The sequence below is a fragment of the Eschrichtius robustus genome, chromosome 15 (genome assembly GCF_028021215.1).
Source record: "Eschrichtius robustus isolate mEscRob2 chromosome 15, mEscRob2.pri, whole genome shotgun sequence".
Classification (NCBI taxonomy): Eukaryota; Metazoa; Chordata; class Mammalia; order Artiodactyla; family Eschrichtiidae; genus Eschrichtius; species Eschrichtius robustus.
Window position 1 is genome coordinate 47,033,916 of NC_090838.1, and position 18,629 is coordinate 47,052,544.

Genomic DNA, 18,629 nt, shown 5'->3' on the forward strand with positions numbered 1-18,629 from the left:
TACTTAAGGAGCTATTTAACTATTTCATCTTAAAGGAGCTGTTTTTAAAAAGATATATTGAGGTAGTTTTAGTCAGCTCAGAGATTCCACCCTCCCCTTCCCCCATGACAATTACTTGTTACAGGAATGCCTTCAACAATTAAGGATGAATTAACATAGGGAGTTCCCTGGTGGCCTAGTGGTTGGGATTCTAGGCTTTCACTGCCATGGCCCAGGTTCAATCCCTGGTCAGGGGAACTGAGATCCTGCAAGCTGTGTGGCAGCCTAAATTAATTAATTAATTAATTAACATCAAAACTAAGATTAGTTAACTATCTAAGATTAACTATATTACATCTTCTGTAAGGTGTTTATTATACTTGAAAAAAGCAAGCTGCAAAAACAGCATATATAAAATTATACATATGACAGTGTACATACAGGGGAAAAAGAGGAATATGGGAATATATTCAACTGTTAATAGTGGTTATCTTTGGGGAATGAGGATTAAGGAATAAGAATTCCCCAGCAATATAATTAAACATGGGGGCAAGGGCAAAACCTTCCTATTACTGGGTGTTCGTTTTTAAACCAATGCTTTTTTTTTCAGTGAAAAGCTAATTTTTAAATAAAATTCTATCTTTAGAAAATTTTAATCTAGAAAAACACTCAAAGTAGGGATGGAAAATGTTATGTCATAATCATTATACAAATGAAATTATATTTTAAAACTCAGGAGTAGAATATACATAGGCCATTAAGAAGGATTTGCTTAGTCTTTGGAGGTTACAAGATGTGAACATGCTTGAACAAGGTTCCTCTGTCCTCTAGGCTATATTAAATTTTACTCATCCCCTTTCAACTGTGGCATCTAAAGCAGTATAAGAACCCAGGATTATGTATTGTCAGTTGTCATATAGAAGCTAGTTCAAAAACAGAGGAAAATTGATGTACTTTTCCACCTCACTTAGATTCAAACAAAACCCCAGTTGAGGGTATGACTAGACTAGGCTACAAAATAGCCTAGAGGTCTTAGGAAAATTCTCGTTTCCTCTAGAGTACAATCAAGTGGGATATTTGAGAGATAATCATATTTTCCTAAGGTTGAACACTCAAAAAAATAATTTGCTTCTGGTAGAGAAATTGTACTTAATTTGTACCAATCTGCATTACTGAAAGGCAAAAGTGAAAACTTGTCATTTTTGGATATATTTGGTTAGAAACTACAAGTCTACGCAAGGCAGAATTTTTATAAAATACAGAATGGATTTAAGAGATGAGTTAGTAAGAAATATTTTCCATAAATGATAACCTTATTTCTGAGGTGCTATGTTAGTTTTTGCCTACTCTGTACCATATCTCTAAGAAAGAGGAAATTTTAGGTTCCTTTACATATAAAATTAAGGTTTAACGAATAGAATCAAAGACACCGAGGACCTTAGATAACTGGTCTAACTGTCCTCCCCACCTTATGGTGAAAACAGGCCCAGAAAGACTGACCTGCCCAAGGACACAAGGCAGGTTGCCATCTCTAACATTATGCCTCCCAAAGTCTAGATGTGAAAATGAAAGAGACTGATTTGTACAATCTATTATTGTATTTAAACCTATTTTGAGGTTGACAAAACTGATAGACTCTCAGTTCTCTCCCAAAACCTCCAATACTCATCCCAAAGTGATTAGGACAGAATCATCTAAACAAGGTTATATGTTATGAAACACATAAAATAGGTTTTCTAGGGCAAAGGGAAAGGAAAGAATAATACTTGGCTAAATTATATGTTATGATTGCTGACCACCTGTTACAAAAATCACCTCTTTTTATATTAGTTTAAAATTCACCTCTTGTTATATCAGTTTAACAAGTGAATGTTAAACCAACTTAATTTTTTTAGGAGAAATAAAGTTAAAAACAAATGAAAAATAATGAACGTTTTTAAAAAAAGACAAATCTGCCAAATGATGGTACCTATTTTGTTATAAACTGGATTTTTTGTTATGACCTGTGGCTTATATTAGGTATAGCCAAGTAATAAACATTTTGCCATTCAACTCCAAATTTCTCAGTAGCATTACTTTTAAAGGAAATGTTACATCTTTTATATTATTGGATTTGATATTTAATAACAGTTACAAGTACAATGGCAAACACTGAAAGAGAGAACCCTTAGTAGAAAAGAAAAAGACAATTTGAAATCACGTTTTGTTAAAGGGTGTTGTAAGTGCAACTTTATCCATAAGCATTCCTTTTAAGGCATTTTCATTGTCCAAATATCTCAACATGTACATCAAGGTTTATATTATAAAATGGGCTCCTTTTGTATTATTCATTCAAGGCTTAAAGAAAAAAATACATCTCAGGACTAAGTGTAGCAGAAAAGAAAACACAAAAATTCACTTTTCTCATAAAAAGTAACTTAAAATACAAAAGTCATTTAGCATACATTATTACTCCTCATTGTAATTCCAGATTTGGTACAATATCTTTTTCACTTCCTGACATAAAATTTTAAGACAGTGCAGGCTGTAATACTTCATTTGTGAGGTGGCAGCAATTCCGTAATATGCACAGTGATTTTTAAATAGGCTTTTACCATGCCTTGCATGAAAGGTGCTACATACAAACCTGTTTTGTGTACTCTTTGGTAACCACCAGTTCAAAAACTTGGACCGAACATTTCCACATTGCCAGATCTGAAGCACTTTATTGGAGCTCTGGGCCGAAGCTATTACCCTGTATATAAATTCTTTAGTTTCCGAGGGGGTTTGGGTATTGATTTAGAATAGAGCCAGATCATTTAAAAGCATGTCAGGCCCCAGTCCGGAAAGTGGCCCCAGTTAGTTTCTAGTTGGCTACACTATTTTGTTTGGCAGAAGTAGTTTATCTAAGGGAAAAGCATGACTTCATACTAAGTTTGCTTCTGATGGTATCTTTTGGAGACGGTAAAATATTCATGTGGTTATCTAATCCTTTCTTGAAATGGTATGAAAAAGGTGATTAATTGAGAATATTCTGCTTTTGCAGTCTCAAGTATTCTCTTGGTTGTCTTGCTGCATTTTCTCAGGGTCAGCCCACTCAGATTTAGTACTTTATAGGCTACCCTTAAGCATTTTCTAACTGAAGCAGTAATGTGCTGCCTCAGTCAGCATGTTCTCTATTTTAGGATATTAGTGTCCTGGAGAGACCAAGCTGTGATATCATACACCCTCACTGGGCTACCTCCTACTCATTAAATTTCAACTTTCAGTAAATGTCCTGGAATGTGTCCTAGTTGTGCAAATTAGATGCTAGTTAATATAAATCTAAGTTACTCACTTACTGTATTTAGCTAAAACATAATTTCTATATTTACTTTCAATTTATCCACCTAAAGATGAACTTACATTTTTTACATGCAAGTGTCTCTAGACTGCCATGATACCCATTATCAATCTGATACTTGAATCTAGGGAGTCATGATGGAGACATGTTTCAAAGTCTAGAGAATAGGTTTTAAATATGTCTGTTGTGCAATATTTGTATTTTAGTAAGAATCCTTTGTATTTACATTTACATAGCACCTTTCATCCAAGGGTTTAAAAGTGATTTAACTTTACAGCATTATTTGGTGGCAAAACCTAAGTTAATGGTGGCATTACGAAGTCCAGGTTCTCTAACTTCCATTTCAGTTTCTTTTCAACTATACATGCTGTATTTCTTTTCATTAATGGTCTCTCTGAAAGTAGACTATGAACACAGCAGTGTTACTGGCCTACCAAAAAGAGAAAGAAAAAAAGAAAGGTGTGAGGAAGGAGGGAGAGAGGGAGACATGTATCTCATGGTTACTAGGTTAGTGATGAAACACACAGTTCATAAACCACACACTATGGAATTATTCCAAAAAGATTTTTAGAGCTGGTAGTGAGAGCCTAAGAAGTATATTGTTAAAATTAAAAAGTTAGTATCTTTCTCATTTCAGACCTTTAAGATTATTCTGATATTTGTTAAATAATGAATTTGCATTAGTAAGTATCAATGCAGTTTTTTGACTTCATAAGAAAATAAAACTGTGATATAAAATTGGAACTACAAAAAAACTGATGTTTCCCTGGGTTGACTAAATTTACTTTTTTTTGTGCTTCTTTCAAATGTTTAAGGTAACAAATGCATACAAATATTTCAAAAGTACCGATAACAGTTACCAACTTTAATGTAGTATTATAAAGGACAAAAACAGAAAAATTTTTATTAATAAGTGATAACCTTAATAATAAATGAGTTCCTGGCAAAATGCAGATCATAGTAAATTATTTACATTATTTTTGCCATAAGAAAACTTCTTAAGCAACAGTCAGCTCTCAAGTTAAAAAACAAACACATACATAACCCAGTACTAAAGGAGGGAAATGAGTTCAAACACAACAGCTTTATCTTGGGAATGCCATTTGCTAGAAAACCACCTTACTAAAAAAAAGTTTCAGAAAAACACACTTTAATTACCTTAGATCCATGTGTGAATTGCTTAGTGTTGCTAGTGGGGGATACGGAAAGATTAATATCACTGTAAATTTTTTATAACTCCTATCTTATGGATTTTTCAGAGTTATCTCATAAACTGAATTTCTTTTGCAGTGCATCAAAATAATTGGCTTAAAAAAAAAAAAGAATACCAACACATGCAGTCTGCTAACCAAATAAGGCTCTGACATGCCAAAACAATGTTCTCTGTATCTTGATATATAGTACATCCCACAACATACTACAGCATTTAATTTAGGTTTACACAACTAAATATAAATGGCTAGATTTAGACTAATACTTAGCAGAAGCATTAAGCAAACATGGATAAATTCATAAACAAATGATGAAAGAAGTATATTGTTCTTGGAGTACTTCTTGAAACCTTAAAACACTTGGTCCTTAGTGAGAGAACATCCTTTATTCAGTAGATCTTAACAGTGCAATGTACGGTAAGTCACAAAACCTTCTAAAAATTTTGGCAGTTGACTCCAGTAGTGCTCCTTGATTCAAGGAAGGAATGAAGGTTTGTATTTCTTTCCTGCTCTAGTCACGAAGGATTGTTAAAGTCTTAAAGATTTTAAAAAGTGATTCCTATAGTTGGGTGTCTTGTTACTTCAGAAATAAAGGCTTCACACTGAGAAACTGAAGGACACTTTTCTCTCTGTATTTAGTTGGAAGGTAGAAAGAAGAAAGAAAATATAAGAAAAGCTTGAAGATAAGAGATATAAAATACAGAGCAACCACTAAAAGAACAGCATGCACCAGATACTTCTATAGGGATGAGAGTGACAGAAAGTCAGAGACAATTTTTCTTTGAGTGGCTCTTCATAGAAAAGGCATTTAATTTATTCTCCTCAATTATCAAGAATGTTGCACAGAAGTTGTATTCCTACCACAAAGAAAGACTTCAAACTGAAAAAGTAATTTCTAAAAACATTACTCATTAGTAAAATCAAATTTAAATTGAGGGGAAAAAAGAAAAATAATTTTTAAAGATTGGTTTCCTGCACTGATGGGAAAAATCTTTTGGGACTCACCTAATCTTGATTTACTAGTAAGACAGAAAGTCATGAATTAAAGCAAGCAATATTTACATCTGTTAATGCAATGTGCACTTGTTCTTATACTTAATGCAGTTAGTTTGTATAAATGAGATTAATCTCATTTACATTTTAAGCAAGAAACTCACCACTTGGCCCACATGTCATGTAGTGGGTAATAGAATTAGGAGCTTTGTTGCTCCCTAGACCTGCTTTTTGAATTTCTGCTTTCTTGTACTTTGTCCACATCTGCAGGAGAAAAGCATTTCATGTTATTTAATGAAAGGCTAAACAGAATACAATTCATGAAGATAAGAAACTAAAGAGCTCTCATTGAGTAGGGCAAGGAGAAGGAATCTAACTCTGGAAATGTTATTAATCCGAAAGACATCTCTCTACTTAAAGACTGATTTTTATATTTTAAAAGCTATTAAGTAATATACTTATGCCCTCTTAGTGTCAGATAGGTTTACTTACTATGTTTATTTAACTAAATGGTCACATATAGTTTTAAAGTAAAAAATAATCTTGCATGCAGCAGCAGAAACATCCACAATGAAATAATTGTATTATTTACTAAGAAAACCAGGGCTTGAGGCATAATTTATTGGCAAATAATATACCTATTTACACTGTTAGAACTAAAATTGCTTTGATCAAAGGGGACCCAGTGCCTAACAACATAAATTTACAATGTCACAAATAATTAGGGTGTAATTTCTAGAAATCTAAGCTAGGAATATGAAAGCTATTCAATTTCATCAAAAACTGGGGTACTAATACAGGCATACCTCGGAGATATTGCAAGTTTGGTTCCAGACCACTGTAATAAAGTGAATATTGCAATAAAGCGAGTCACAAGAATTTTTAGTTCCCAATGCATGTAAAAGTTGTGTTTACACTGTACTGTAGTCTATTAAGTATGCAATAGCATTATATCTAAAAAACAAAGTACATACCTTAATTTAAAAATACTTTGCTAAAAAGTGCTAACCATCATCTGAGCCTTTAGCAAGTCATAATCGTTTTGCAATAGTAACATCAAATACCACTGATCACAGATCACCATAACAAATATAACAATAATGAGAAAGTCTGAAATAGTCTGAGAATTACCAAAATGTGACACAGAGACACGAACTGAGCAAATGCTGTTGGAAGAATGGCGCCGATAGGCTTGCTCAACACAGCGTTGCCACAAACCTTCAATTTGTAAAAACATGCAGTATCTGTTAAGTACAATAAAGCAAAGTGCAATAAAACGAGGTATGCCTGTAATCTGTGAAGCCGCTAGAGTATTTATGGAGCTGTCTTGGAGGAAAAAAAGTGCCGCTGCTCAATTGAGTCAGAGTTGCTTCACTTTTATCCCCCCCCCAAAATTTTTTTTTTTAAATTGGGGCATCTTTGTAAGATTTCATTCATAGAAAATATTATGTTGATTTTTTTAAAGTTTGGGAAACACTAGCTCTATATGATTTCTAAGGTTCTTCTCACTGCTAAAATTTTGATTTCAAGTGCTATCAAGAAACACAGGTAAAATAGTGTTTGGGGGGAATTTTATGACTCTACAGCTGGTGACAGTTTCTGGCGGAAGTCTAACCTGTATTCTTTGACATCAAGACACATGGACATGGTATGTATCTATCTGTCTTACATGCACAGTGTGTATGTTCTTTTGGAAAACATGCTGTATATATAACTATAGCCATTTGGGTTAGAAATACTTCTTTCCTGTAAGTCTAATATTGTAAAATAATCAGTTTTTACTATAATAGCATATGATTTCTCAATATATTTTTATAAATAAATTTAATATTTTAAACAAAGTATAAGGCCAGACTTATCTGAAAAGTTGAAATGGTTGTGAAATAATCTTTGACTAAATGTGGAAATTACACTAATTATTACATTTGTATCATATATGGCCCCATGTAATCTCACCTATATTTACCATTAAGTTTTATTATCAGGTTATGAAAAAAGGGACACCAAAAACATTTGAAATGTTCGGACTGATTATGAAACAAGTGACAACAAAACAGACTGATGTATTCATGTAGATACTAAAAAATATGAAAAATTTCTGATTGTGTTTATTTGATTACCTGCATTAAAAGCATTTTTAGTAAGAGCTGGCTATGAGAAAAGAAGAGAATAGCTTAATTTATAAAGGATACAAATGTCTTTCTTTCTTTCTTTTTTTAAAAAAGTTTTGGCCGTGCCACACGGTTTGCAGGATCAGGGATCCCTGGTTTCGCGACCAGGGATAAAACCTGGGCCCTCAGCAGTAAAAGCGTGGAGTCCTAACCACTGGACTGCCAGAGAATTGCCAGGATACACATTTCATTAAGCAAAGATTCTCTATAAACTTTGTTTTCTTTCGCCCAATTAATAACAATAATAATTTAATACAACGTGTAAAATAATAATTTCCTCCCCATTTTTAAAGTTACATTTCAAATCATTTCTTCTAGATGCCAGGCTGCATGACTGTCAGTAATATTTAGGCTGAATCAAGATGGCAAAAACATTTCAGAGACAGAACTAAGATATACTTCTCTAGAAGTAAGTGAGTCAGGGTTATGGGTTTCTTGAGGTTTTCTTTTGTTTTGTTTTATTCTGGAATAAAACAATTCAAGTTTAGCTGATTCTGCTTTAAAAGTGCTATGACCACAGCAAGATAATTTTAAAGTTTATGACATGAGTCAGAGTTAGCAAGTATTTTCTCCATCTTTTATGATTAATTTTTAGTTAAGAGCTTGCATTTATTCTTAATTCTAAAATTTGTTCTACTAAAAACATACTTGTTTGTTTAAGTGATTACAAATACTAATTTTGCATTTTATTTTAGCACAATGTACTCATTTTAGAAAATTCTGTTTTAAGGACAGACATATATAATTTAGTAATAAATTATAGAATTATATAAGTAACAATCTTCACCACTTTATAAGCTTGCTACCCTTTTTGAACAGAAGTAAAAATGCAAATTTCTCACACATGGAGTATGATTTGCTTTATTTCTCTTTGACTCTCTATAAAAAAAAAACCTGAAAAAACTACTGTGTTAACTGATGCCAAGTAAAAAAGTCATCTTGAAGGAAAGATAGTACTTGAGCTCTTACATTTATCAAATGAAGAAAAGTGCAGAGAAGAAATAGAATACAAATACTCCTAGTCCCTGTATGTCACATTTAAATTTGATGTTTTTTTTTAAAAAAAAAGAATTACACTAAATTTATGAGTATTAACAAAGTTTTAAATCTGAACAATTTTATAAATATGAGCAGTAGTTAATAACTATTTCTTTGAAAATAAAACAGCAGGGCAGAAGGCATAATTAAATGGCAAAAGAAAATGACATCTTTTTAACATGTTTTCCTTACTAATACTATACACGTGCAATATGAAGTGCACATTTTGGGAAAAAAAAAAAAGAAGAGGAAGAGAGGTAGGGAGAGAGGGAAAGGGGAGCAAAGGGAGGGAGAGAGACAATGAGCATTCTTTTTTGGAACCAATGAAGTAAATATGACTTGGAAATGCCTTGTTGGTAATTATAGCATGCAACCATTTTAACATGCTTCTAGGTATCAAAGTAACAATCTCTTATTAGGTGACAAGAAATGTCAAAGAGGAGCATGTATTGTTAAGGTTCTTAAAGTCATGCAAAAAATGTACAATGCAATTAATATTTCATGCAAGCTTTGTTGTGGTTACATAATCACATTTATATACATGCCACAATGTACACCTGAACACTATCTACAATTTAAAAATAAAAGTATAAACCTAGCCAAATGATACTTTTCAACAGCAGCTCTTCAAATCAGATTAGAGAAGCATAGAGCATATCAAATGACATCAGTATTATATTGTGCAGTTTTGATCATACACAACCATATTCATACCAAACAGTTTGATTATCCTCAGAAACCAACAATGCAGCTTCTGTGTCATCAGGATACAGGCATGCAGGAGTGATAAGATTATTGCTAACTACAGAAGACTGTGGGTTACTGTTACTGCAGTTCTGATTATCAGAAAACTGCTCAGTATCTTTCTGTGCAGCTTTATCCAAAGAAGTAGAAGCCTGGTCAGTTAGCCTGGTGACTGGTCTGGGAGGTAGCCCACTTATGTTACTAACTAATTCTGTATTCAGGGATAAAAATGGCTGAGATGGATGAGCCACAGTAAATGAGTCTATGCTATCTTTAGCTGATATTCCAAATGCATCATTAGACATATTAACAGTGGCAAAAGTTTGGTTTAGAAAATGTGACCTTTCTGTTCTTGAGTTTCTGGCCTGGGCATATGGAGACGTGGGCTTGTCTGTAGCTAAATCATTTTGTGCTTGAGAACCTACAGCATAAGTTGGACTGTGAAGTGGATGAGAGGACCACTGGTGTAAACGGTACTCACTAGATGTTGCAGTGATGCTGCTATCAGCAGTAGCTGGTGGTGAATCAACTGACATAGGTAGTCTACTGTCCTTGGTCAAAAAGTCATGGATGCTTGTCCTTCGGGTAGTTCCTTCAGCAGTAGAGATCACACTGCTTGCACGAGGTAAAGTGGCATAGGGATTACTATCTTTTGATTGTCGTGACAGAGAAGTTTCTTTTACTACTTTTATCTTTCCTTGAGTGCCTAGTGTAGGCTTTCCTGAAGAACTAATGAAATAGGTATCTTCAGTCTTTTGAGGACCAGGTCTCACAAATTGTTCAGGCTTAGTTGTCCGTCTATCATAGAAGTCTCCTGGAGTTTTTCCACTTACTGACCTGGCCAGACCACAGCTAACTGGTTTGTTTTTTCCCAAAAAGTCAGAAGAGACAGACAAACTTTTCATTACTTCATCTAAAAGATTCTCTTGACTTGAGGGCTTTATCTGTTTAAAAAAAAAAAATCAAAGCAGATTAGTGAATACAGCCATGCTTTTACTTTCCTGATACATTAGACTGTGCAATAAAAAAATTGCTAATGCCTCTAAACCCTCCTTAAAAAAAAAAAGCTCTAAAGTTCAACCATAGAAATTTAACTTGTAGTGTCCATCTAAATTAAGGTCACCATAGATAAAACTAACCTGTATTGAGGTAAGCTTGTTGCTTTCTTCCAAAAACTGTTGTAGAGTAACAACTTCACTTCCAGGGGAACCAGTTTTGACCTTGTGATGTGCTCGACTCTCTAGTGTTTTGTGCTGGAGCACTGGACTTGATTTGGGCTGTCTTTTCAAGTATTGGATTGGACTGCTACCACTGCTGGACCACGCCTCATGCTCATGAAGCAGGCTAAATTCTCCACTGCTGTGGCTTTGTGGCCTGCTTTGGATATTAACTGCACCTGCTTTTGGAGTAAATGGTGTGTTAAGAGTTCAATAATAGAAACGAGATTAAAACTATGTAAGTACTGACATCTGTTGACTGGATTCTTACGAATAGCCAAACTGACTTTCAAAGCTTTATTCAGAAATGCTTAGTAAACCATGTTAATCTCCCATCAGTCTAACAAATGTCTACCATAGCATGCTTCCTTATTTGTCAAGTTGACAAATATTATAAGCTCCACAAGGGCAAAGACTTGCCATCACCACCATACCCACAACCTAAACATATAAAGCAGGCACTCAATACATTTGATGAGTAAATGAATGAATAAACAAGGAAATAATATATTTTTTAAAAGTCAGGTTCAAATAATTGTAAAACACCTCACAATTTAAAACAAAACATGATTATATGAATTTTAAATTATTTGAGAATGTTAAAACCAAAAACTCTTCTAAATGCTAAAAATTCTAATTCTTTGACTTTCTATGAGGTCTGTATTCCTTATTTGAAGGCTTATTTGTTGATCCTAAATGAATAATCTTAAAGAAATATTTAAAAAATTTAAACAGCAAGCATCTAAGGAAAGTCAAATGGAGACATGATGTAATTACTTAGAAAATTCCAGTAAAAATATAAAATTAAGTATGTAGTATTTTATTCTTTAATGTCTGAATCATTCAGCTGAATGATTCTCCCTGATTCTCCCTGCTTTCCACTGTTGGTATGGTGGCTATACAGCTTTCAAAGACTCGGTTGAGGCTGAACAACTATACAGAATGCAAATTACTAGTTCTGGAAAAAAGCTCCCTAAAGTTTATGCTATTCCTTAAGAGTGCTTATTCATTTTGATCCATTGCAAACTGTGTAGATACAGCATTAAGATGGAAAATGCAACTTTCCATGGTTTCCTAATCACAGAGAATAAAATGGGTCAGGAAAGATTTTGGCTCAAGCTATGTAACATTTTACAGGAAAAAGATTTTCTTAAATTTTCAAATCAGAAAAGACTTATTTACATTTCAGACTATATTGTTCTACAGGATATAAAAACACGATTATAAAAAATGAAAAAATAATCCCTCCTTGAAATCAGATTTTTCAGATCATTGCAACAAAGTCAAAGCATTAATAATAAAATATAATCACAACTGAGACAAAATGATTTTATAATATGAAAAAGCAACAGAACAAATGCACTCATTATAATTTAACAATTCTGGACTGTAGAGAACAACTACTTTCACAAACCTTTATAATCTATTAAATAATTCCAGAATCTGAGTAAGCAGTATACCTTTAAGGAAAAAGGTGTTAGTCAATACTTCCAGACATTTACATAAAAATCTCACCTTGGAATGCATATTAAAAAATTGAGGAAAAAGATATCTTGAACTAATTCTTTATATGAACTATATGCACCCATTTGGCTCTTGTTACACTTACACACACACATACACACACACAATTGTCTTTTCAAATTAAAAAATATATTCCTCCTTATTTCGTGGATAAGAAAAGCTAAAAGTATTTCTAAAACACCTTCTGTGAGTTCAATGTACATGTATCATGAGAAAGTTAAGGACAACCACTTTCATGACAAAGACAAAATGTAAGTAAAATAAGAACCTATAGATATTTTGAAATATAAAGATTACAAGAAAAAGATTTTATCTGTGAGGATGAAAAATGGAAACTAAAATAACTGCTCCTGTTTTTACATTTGTACACATTGAAATACATTTGTATTGCAATGTGAAAAGTATAAAATATTCCAAGGAACTATGTTCCAAACATAGAATGATTTGGATTTCTTACTTTACCCCAGAAACTTCATCAATCTCCCACTTTTAAATCTGGAAATGGATGGAGCATATTAATAAATTTACCTACAGCATACCTTTGACTTCATGGAGTGAAGCATTATTATTGCTATTGCTAGTGGATGTTCTGCCACTATCAAGGCTGGCTGGTCTCGAAGCTAAATGAAAAAATCAGGAGACAGTGATAAAACTTCCAGCTGAAGACAATGAACTTTACATTCTGATTACAGAATGCTTTGAGGAAGCAATCATGCATACTTTCACAGGCTGAGCATGCCCACAGAGTTGACTCTTACAGATTAGAGAGCAAAGGCATTTCCAGATAGTTCAGTTAAACAGTTGAGAACAGGACACTTCTCAGACAATAGCTGAGATTCAAAGAAAAGAAGATAAAAGTGCATAATTAGATTTGGAAATGGATTTCTAGATGGATACCAGGACTGTTTTAGTTGAACAGAATGACATGCCCCCCCCCAAAAGAAAGCTGGTGATTAGGTCACTTACAACAGATCAGACAAGGAACCCTGCACATTGCAGAGATGCCACGAACAGGAGGAATATGAGCATCTGCACAGTTAATGTCCTGTATTCCTATCCATACAAGGGAAACAATTGCACAGTTAACATGGCCCTATCCTACTTCTTAAAGTCCTGCTTACATATGAAATTCCTTTAACATATTCCTTTACATATGAAATTCTGTTATCCACTATTTGTTAATTTAGTTTGGTAAGATATGACTTTCCAGATAGAAACTAAAAACTCTGAAATGCTCAACATAGCAGAAAATGTGGTTTCTTAGAGTTTGTCCTTTGCCAAAGTGAATATTTTTAAAACCAAACATAAAATGTATCTCATCACTTTAACCTTATGCCAAAATGGCAACAAAATTACCTTTGAGCATTGTGCAGGCATACTTTATAAATGACCTTGATGAAAACAGAGTCAATTTGGATGAAATAATAACCTTAAAAAAGGCAAAAGGGGGTAGTAGGTTTGAAGAAATAGCAGAGGTAGCTATGAGATGCAGGTTAGAGAAAACATGCTTGCTGGCAGTGCCACATTCAGCAGGTCAATGCAAGAGTCTTAGCATTCTCATTCTGTATGTAATATGTACTCTCTAAATAAAGTTCATATCTTACCATGAACTCTTGATCCCGTACTAGAATCATCACTAATACCTTGTGGACTTACGTCTTCAAAGGATGTAGTATCTACATAAAATAGCAAAATGAATATAAAAATATTTTTAACAAAAAAATTATAAAATTTTATTTATGCAGAATATGGAAATTCTTTTTCAACCATGTATAACACATCTTGATTTAACATATTTCATAGATTCAATCAGAAACGAATAGGAGTAAGAAACAGAATAGCTCTGATGAGAGTTGACTTGCTTAGGGAAAACACCAGAAGCACTGCAACAATCTGCCTGTGACCCTGCAAAGCAAAGCAAGAGCCTGGGTTGCTCTATATGGTTCTCTGTGATGCTATAGTGTTTCTAGGTTTTTTTTGTGTTTTTTTTTTTTTAAAGCTTCTATCACTCTCTCTTCTCATTCTTTTACTTGGTTTACTTTTCCATTTCTTGTTAGTTCATTATCTGTTTATTATGAAAGGCCTAGGAAAAGATTTTAGTTATTTGTACGATGTTTTAAATTTTTGAAATGATTTGAAAATTCCCTCAGATCAAATCCAGATTGTTTTGATCATTATTTCAGGTTGCTGCTGTCAAAAAAGTAAACATGGCAAAGTCAAATTAAAATTCCTGTTGCCAACAGTTAACACCACAGCGCAAATAGCAGACGGCCTATACCTTTATTATTAACCAACTGCTTGGATCTGAAGCCTGTAGAAGAGTTGACAGTTGAAAAGTTGATGGCTGTAGTAGAGAAGGCCATAGCTCCCAATTCTTTTCTCCTTTTACCCGTTGAAATATCATCAGGAACCTCCAAATTCTCAGTACTACCTGTCCACTGTCCTCCTGCTAGGACCATGGACTGCACCAGGTCATTCATGGCTGGGATGCAAATGAAAGCAAATGAATCAGCATGGTTAATGTATTTGCTCTTATTTCTATTTTGTATTATAAATGATATGACTTTTGTCTATGGATTAATGCAAGTGAAATAAAAAACTAACCACAAGGTCATTTGAATTATGACATGCATTCAGCTGAATGAAATGAGTAGGCCGAAGGCTGATAAACTTCAATAAATGTTTTTATCACCCTCCACCCCCTTTAAAGATAGGAAAAGGAAATTTACTCTGTACAACTGCCATGCTTTTGAGCAGTGATGTACAATATAATTAGAAGCCTTCATAATGTGGTTCTGTGGTGACAAAAATGGCATGAATAAAGGTAATATGGAGAGCAGTTCTTTACAGCATCACTACTGAAAATGATAAAGAGTCCTTGGTCAGAGCAGATTACTGAAGAAATTATTCATTTTATGAATCAAATAAGTATACCATTCAATAAAAACCTGAAAGAGAGGATATCCAAAGTGACAGACATTTAATATGATTATGTATTTACCTATTCCACTTAAAAAAAGAAAAACCAGAGTATTATTATATAAAGAATGACAAACATTCTCAAGGGTTACAGGCCATTTTATTTATTTATTTATTTAATCCTAGTTCATTAAGAAATTAAATACCTAATGCTAAAGGTTTTGTTATATTTTCTTTAAGTAAATTTCTTTGGGAAGAAATCTCTATGGCATATAAAATTAAAGGTTTTTTTCTGCCAACTTTTAGAAAGTACTGGAAATTTCCAAGTATATTACATGTATGACTAAACATATGCATGTATATGTATAAGTGAACATACATATAATGCAAATTCAGTGCCAGTTAAGAAAAAAAATATTCTTCCAGCTCCTTGTATTACAGGAAGACTGCACTTTGCAAAATAAGAAAATTGGCACAGTCCAAAGAATGGTTAGTGAAAAATTAGTAATGGAAGCCAGTGTAGTCATTTGAAAGAAGCTGAACTGTCATAAAGTCTTACACATGGAACGACGGTAGCAGGCCTTCATTTTGTCTTTATCCTTCGGTCTGTTCCTCAAAAAGGGCAGTCTTTTCAGTGCAACCACTTTAATGTCAGAGCATGAGGAAAAACAGAAACAGAAAAATGAAAGAAAAAAGGGAGAAGAATAGATGGGAGTTAAATGTTGAAATTAAGGACAGAAATGAATGTCTGAGCTTCAGCTATGTAAACTATACTAAAGCTATTATTCTCGTGCTGCTGAGTGATAATGAAATATGAAATATGTACTTTGATACTTTAAAATACTTGAAAAAGCACTGAAGACAATGATGAGAAACATATACTTTGAAAGCTTGGATTGACTAAAGTCCTAGAAATACAGGAACTGATTAGAACTACTTACAGAAGGAACAATTTTCCTAGTTAAGTTGTAAAGATACACCTTTATTATTAGGGTCATTATTGGTGGATCACAGAGTACACATGATGAAAATGTAGAAGGCTTTCAGTCCTCTATTTTCTTTAACTTTTTAAATTATAAGATTTTATTTTGGAAAAAAGGTAATTCAGAAAAATGTACATCCTGTACATTTTTAGTACAAGCATTAGGTAAAATGCCTCAACAAAAACTAGGGGATGTTTAAAATAATCTAAAGAAACTTAAAAAAACTTTCATTATTTCCTTAAACTTCAAAAAAGAAAATAGGGAATTACTTCTTGGTTTAAACTGAATTCTGGTGCATTATTTAGCAGCACCACAGAAATATATACTCTTCTAAGAGAAGTCTTTCAAAAGATGACAATTATATTAAATTCATTTTGCAAAAGGTTGGCTGGGAGAAAGAAAAAACAGTATTTTGATAGTAGCTTTTAAGCTTTGATAAGCCTAAAAGATAAAGAGGTAACCTAAAGCAAGCAAAAATGACAGAAAAATATGTATTTATAACATTTTTAGATATTTTAAAGGGCTTTTGGGGTTATTAAAAAAAATCAAAGGTAGCACTATGCAGGAAAATTATATGAAGGAAAGTTAGGGTTATACTACAGTAGGAGTCATTAACATAAAAATTAAAATGTTCACTAGAGTCACTAACATTCTTAAGCTACACTTTAAGAAGATTTTAATACGAAAAACTGTTACACCTTTTTGGAACTGCAATTTAAGAGCTAGGGGAAAAACTCACATCAAGATTTAAAAGCATACTGTACACAGCCTTAATAACTATGCTGTTTCTCAGGGTTTGCTGTCATCTTATAAATAATAAAAAGCTCTTCTGACAAACTGACGAGTATCACTCATTAAGGAGAATGCAAGGACATACAGCTTTTTAACTTATTTATTTGATTGCTATTAAGAATAGTCATGATTCATTTAAGCTTTTATTTCATTTCTAGCTTGGTAAACACAGCTGTTTTCAATGATTAAAAAGAAATGAACTGAAAGCAATGTAAAAATGGACACTTAGCTAAAACAAAGCTGAATGGTTGCAGCATGCACACATTGTCTTGTTTAGATACTTTCTTTTCCTGTTTTCAACTGTTTTCCATAGACTGCTTTACTGACAGACAGGCACTCATCCAAAATGGACAGGATAAAAGGAGTTTTAAATCTGCCAGTGGTGGAATGTGATCCTTCTTATGGCAATTAGTTTGTAGATATACAATGTTCTCTTCCCAAACTATATTGAAATTAAGGGAACATTAGAATGGTTGGGTTTTGTGTTTATTTTTAAAATTCTAAAACTGAACAACTGATGGAAAGGAGAATATTACTTCCTTCTGATTCTTACTCTGGATGTTTCAGCAGAGAGTATGAAGGAATGACAGATTTATATTTAAAACAAACAAGATTACCTCAAAAAAGACTGTGCCTTTCTTTTGTATATTTTCATATCAGAATTGAAATATCTTCCTTTAATTAAAAAAATTAAGTATACCCATGACCATTTCTCATTAAATATGATGTCAGATATTTTATATCCAAAGGTAGCAGATAAAATTGAATCATCTGGCACCTTTTTAAGGAAAACTTGATGATCTCTCTACCATACTCACAGGTTTCATGTAGATTTGACTGACAAGACTAATCTTCTATGGATATATAGAATTAAACCACTTTCTTATACACACACACACTTGTACATATGTATGTATGTATGTATGAATATGTACTCAGGTATGTGTATGATTTTTTTGTTGCTTACTTGTGGATTCTAGTTTACAGGGTGCTATAGTTGCATTCTGAAATATAGCCTATAATGAATGTCTAATCTCCTACACTCTAAAATACTGTTTTTTCAGAGATAATTCCCCTGAGGACAAAACAATGTCTATATAGTTTTTTGAGTGTTTTGAGAGCTGCCCATATGGAGAGTCTACCCCTGGGGGAAGTAGTAGCTGTTTTTGCCTATACTATACTTCAGAAGAATAGTACTGAAATTCATATATATATATATATACACACATACACATATACACATAGTTTACTATATGTATATATGTTTATATATGTGTAAACATATATACATACATATACTTTTAAATTTAGTGATTCTGGTTATAGTGTGAGTGGATTCATAGTATCCTGTTTACATATTTTATAAGAACATTGCTAGTAGTCAAATTCTTGTATATCTTCAAAGGGCCTACCACTGGATTCTTTTCTTTCCCTTAAAATACACTTTTTTAGGCTTTTACTTTGCTCTTGATGTTTAGCAAAGTGCACTAATAATGAAATCAAGAGAGTATTAATTGTATAGGGCACGTTATGATATTATACTTCTACATTTGTAATTTAAAAAGTTAAATTGCAAGTTTATGCACAAACTTACATCTTTATTTTCATTGAACCTTTACCAAACAATCCCTCAATAACTTTTATAACCTTCAACTATTTCTAAATCATTGAATAACATTCTCTTCAAATTCATAGCGATTTTTCTTTGCTTCCCCACAATGTAACTTTTCTCCAAT

At 33.0% G+C, this 18,629-nt stretch overlaps 1 protein-coding gene across 6 annotated transcripts in view; it reads right to left on the reverse strand.

Annotated features, from left to right (window-relative positions):
* Positions 1–2,113: 2,113 nt before the first annotated feature.
* CCDC88A (coiled-coil domain containing 88A) overlaps positions 2,114–18,629 on the reverse strand; it is a 126,087-nt gene continuing 109,571 nt past the window's right edge. Inside the window, exons 26-33 of one of the 6 annotated variants that reach the window (XM_068563961.1) lie at positions 15,678–15,761; positions 14,478–14,681; positions 13,804–13,875; positions 12,739–12,819; positions 10,598–10,857; positions 9,940–10,402; positions 5,670–5,769; positions 2,114–3,731 (exon numbers count right to left, since the gene is read on the reverse strand). In XM_068563961.1, coding sequence (XP_068420062.1) covers positions 5,705–5,769; positions 9,940–10,402; positions 10,598–10,857; positions 12,739–12,819; positions 13,804–13,875; positions 14,478–14,681; positions 15,678–15,761 — 1,229 coding nt within the window. In that variant the 3' untranslated portion in view covers positions 2,114–3,731; positions 5,670–5,704. Of the gene's footprint in view, positions 3,732–4,230; positions 5,142–5,669; positions 5,770–8,849; positions 10,403–10,597; positions 10,858–12,738; positions 12,820–12,945; positions 13,253–13,803; positions 13,876–14,477; positions 14,682–15,677; positions 15,762–18,629 lie in introns of those variants that run through there. The other 5 variants (XM_068563960.1, XM_068563962.1, XM_068563958.1 and 2 more) reach the window with 5 other exon arrangements.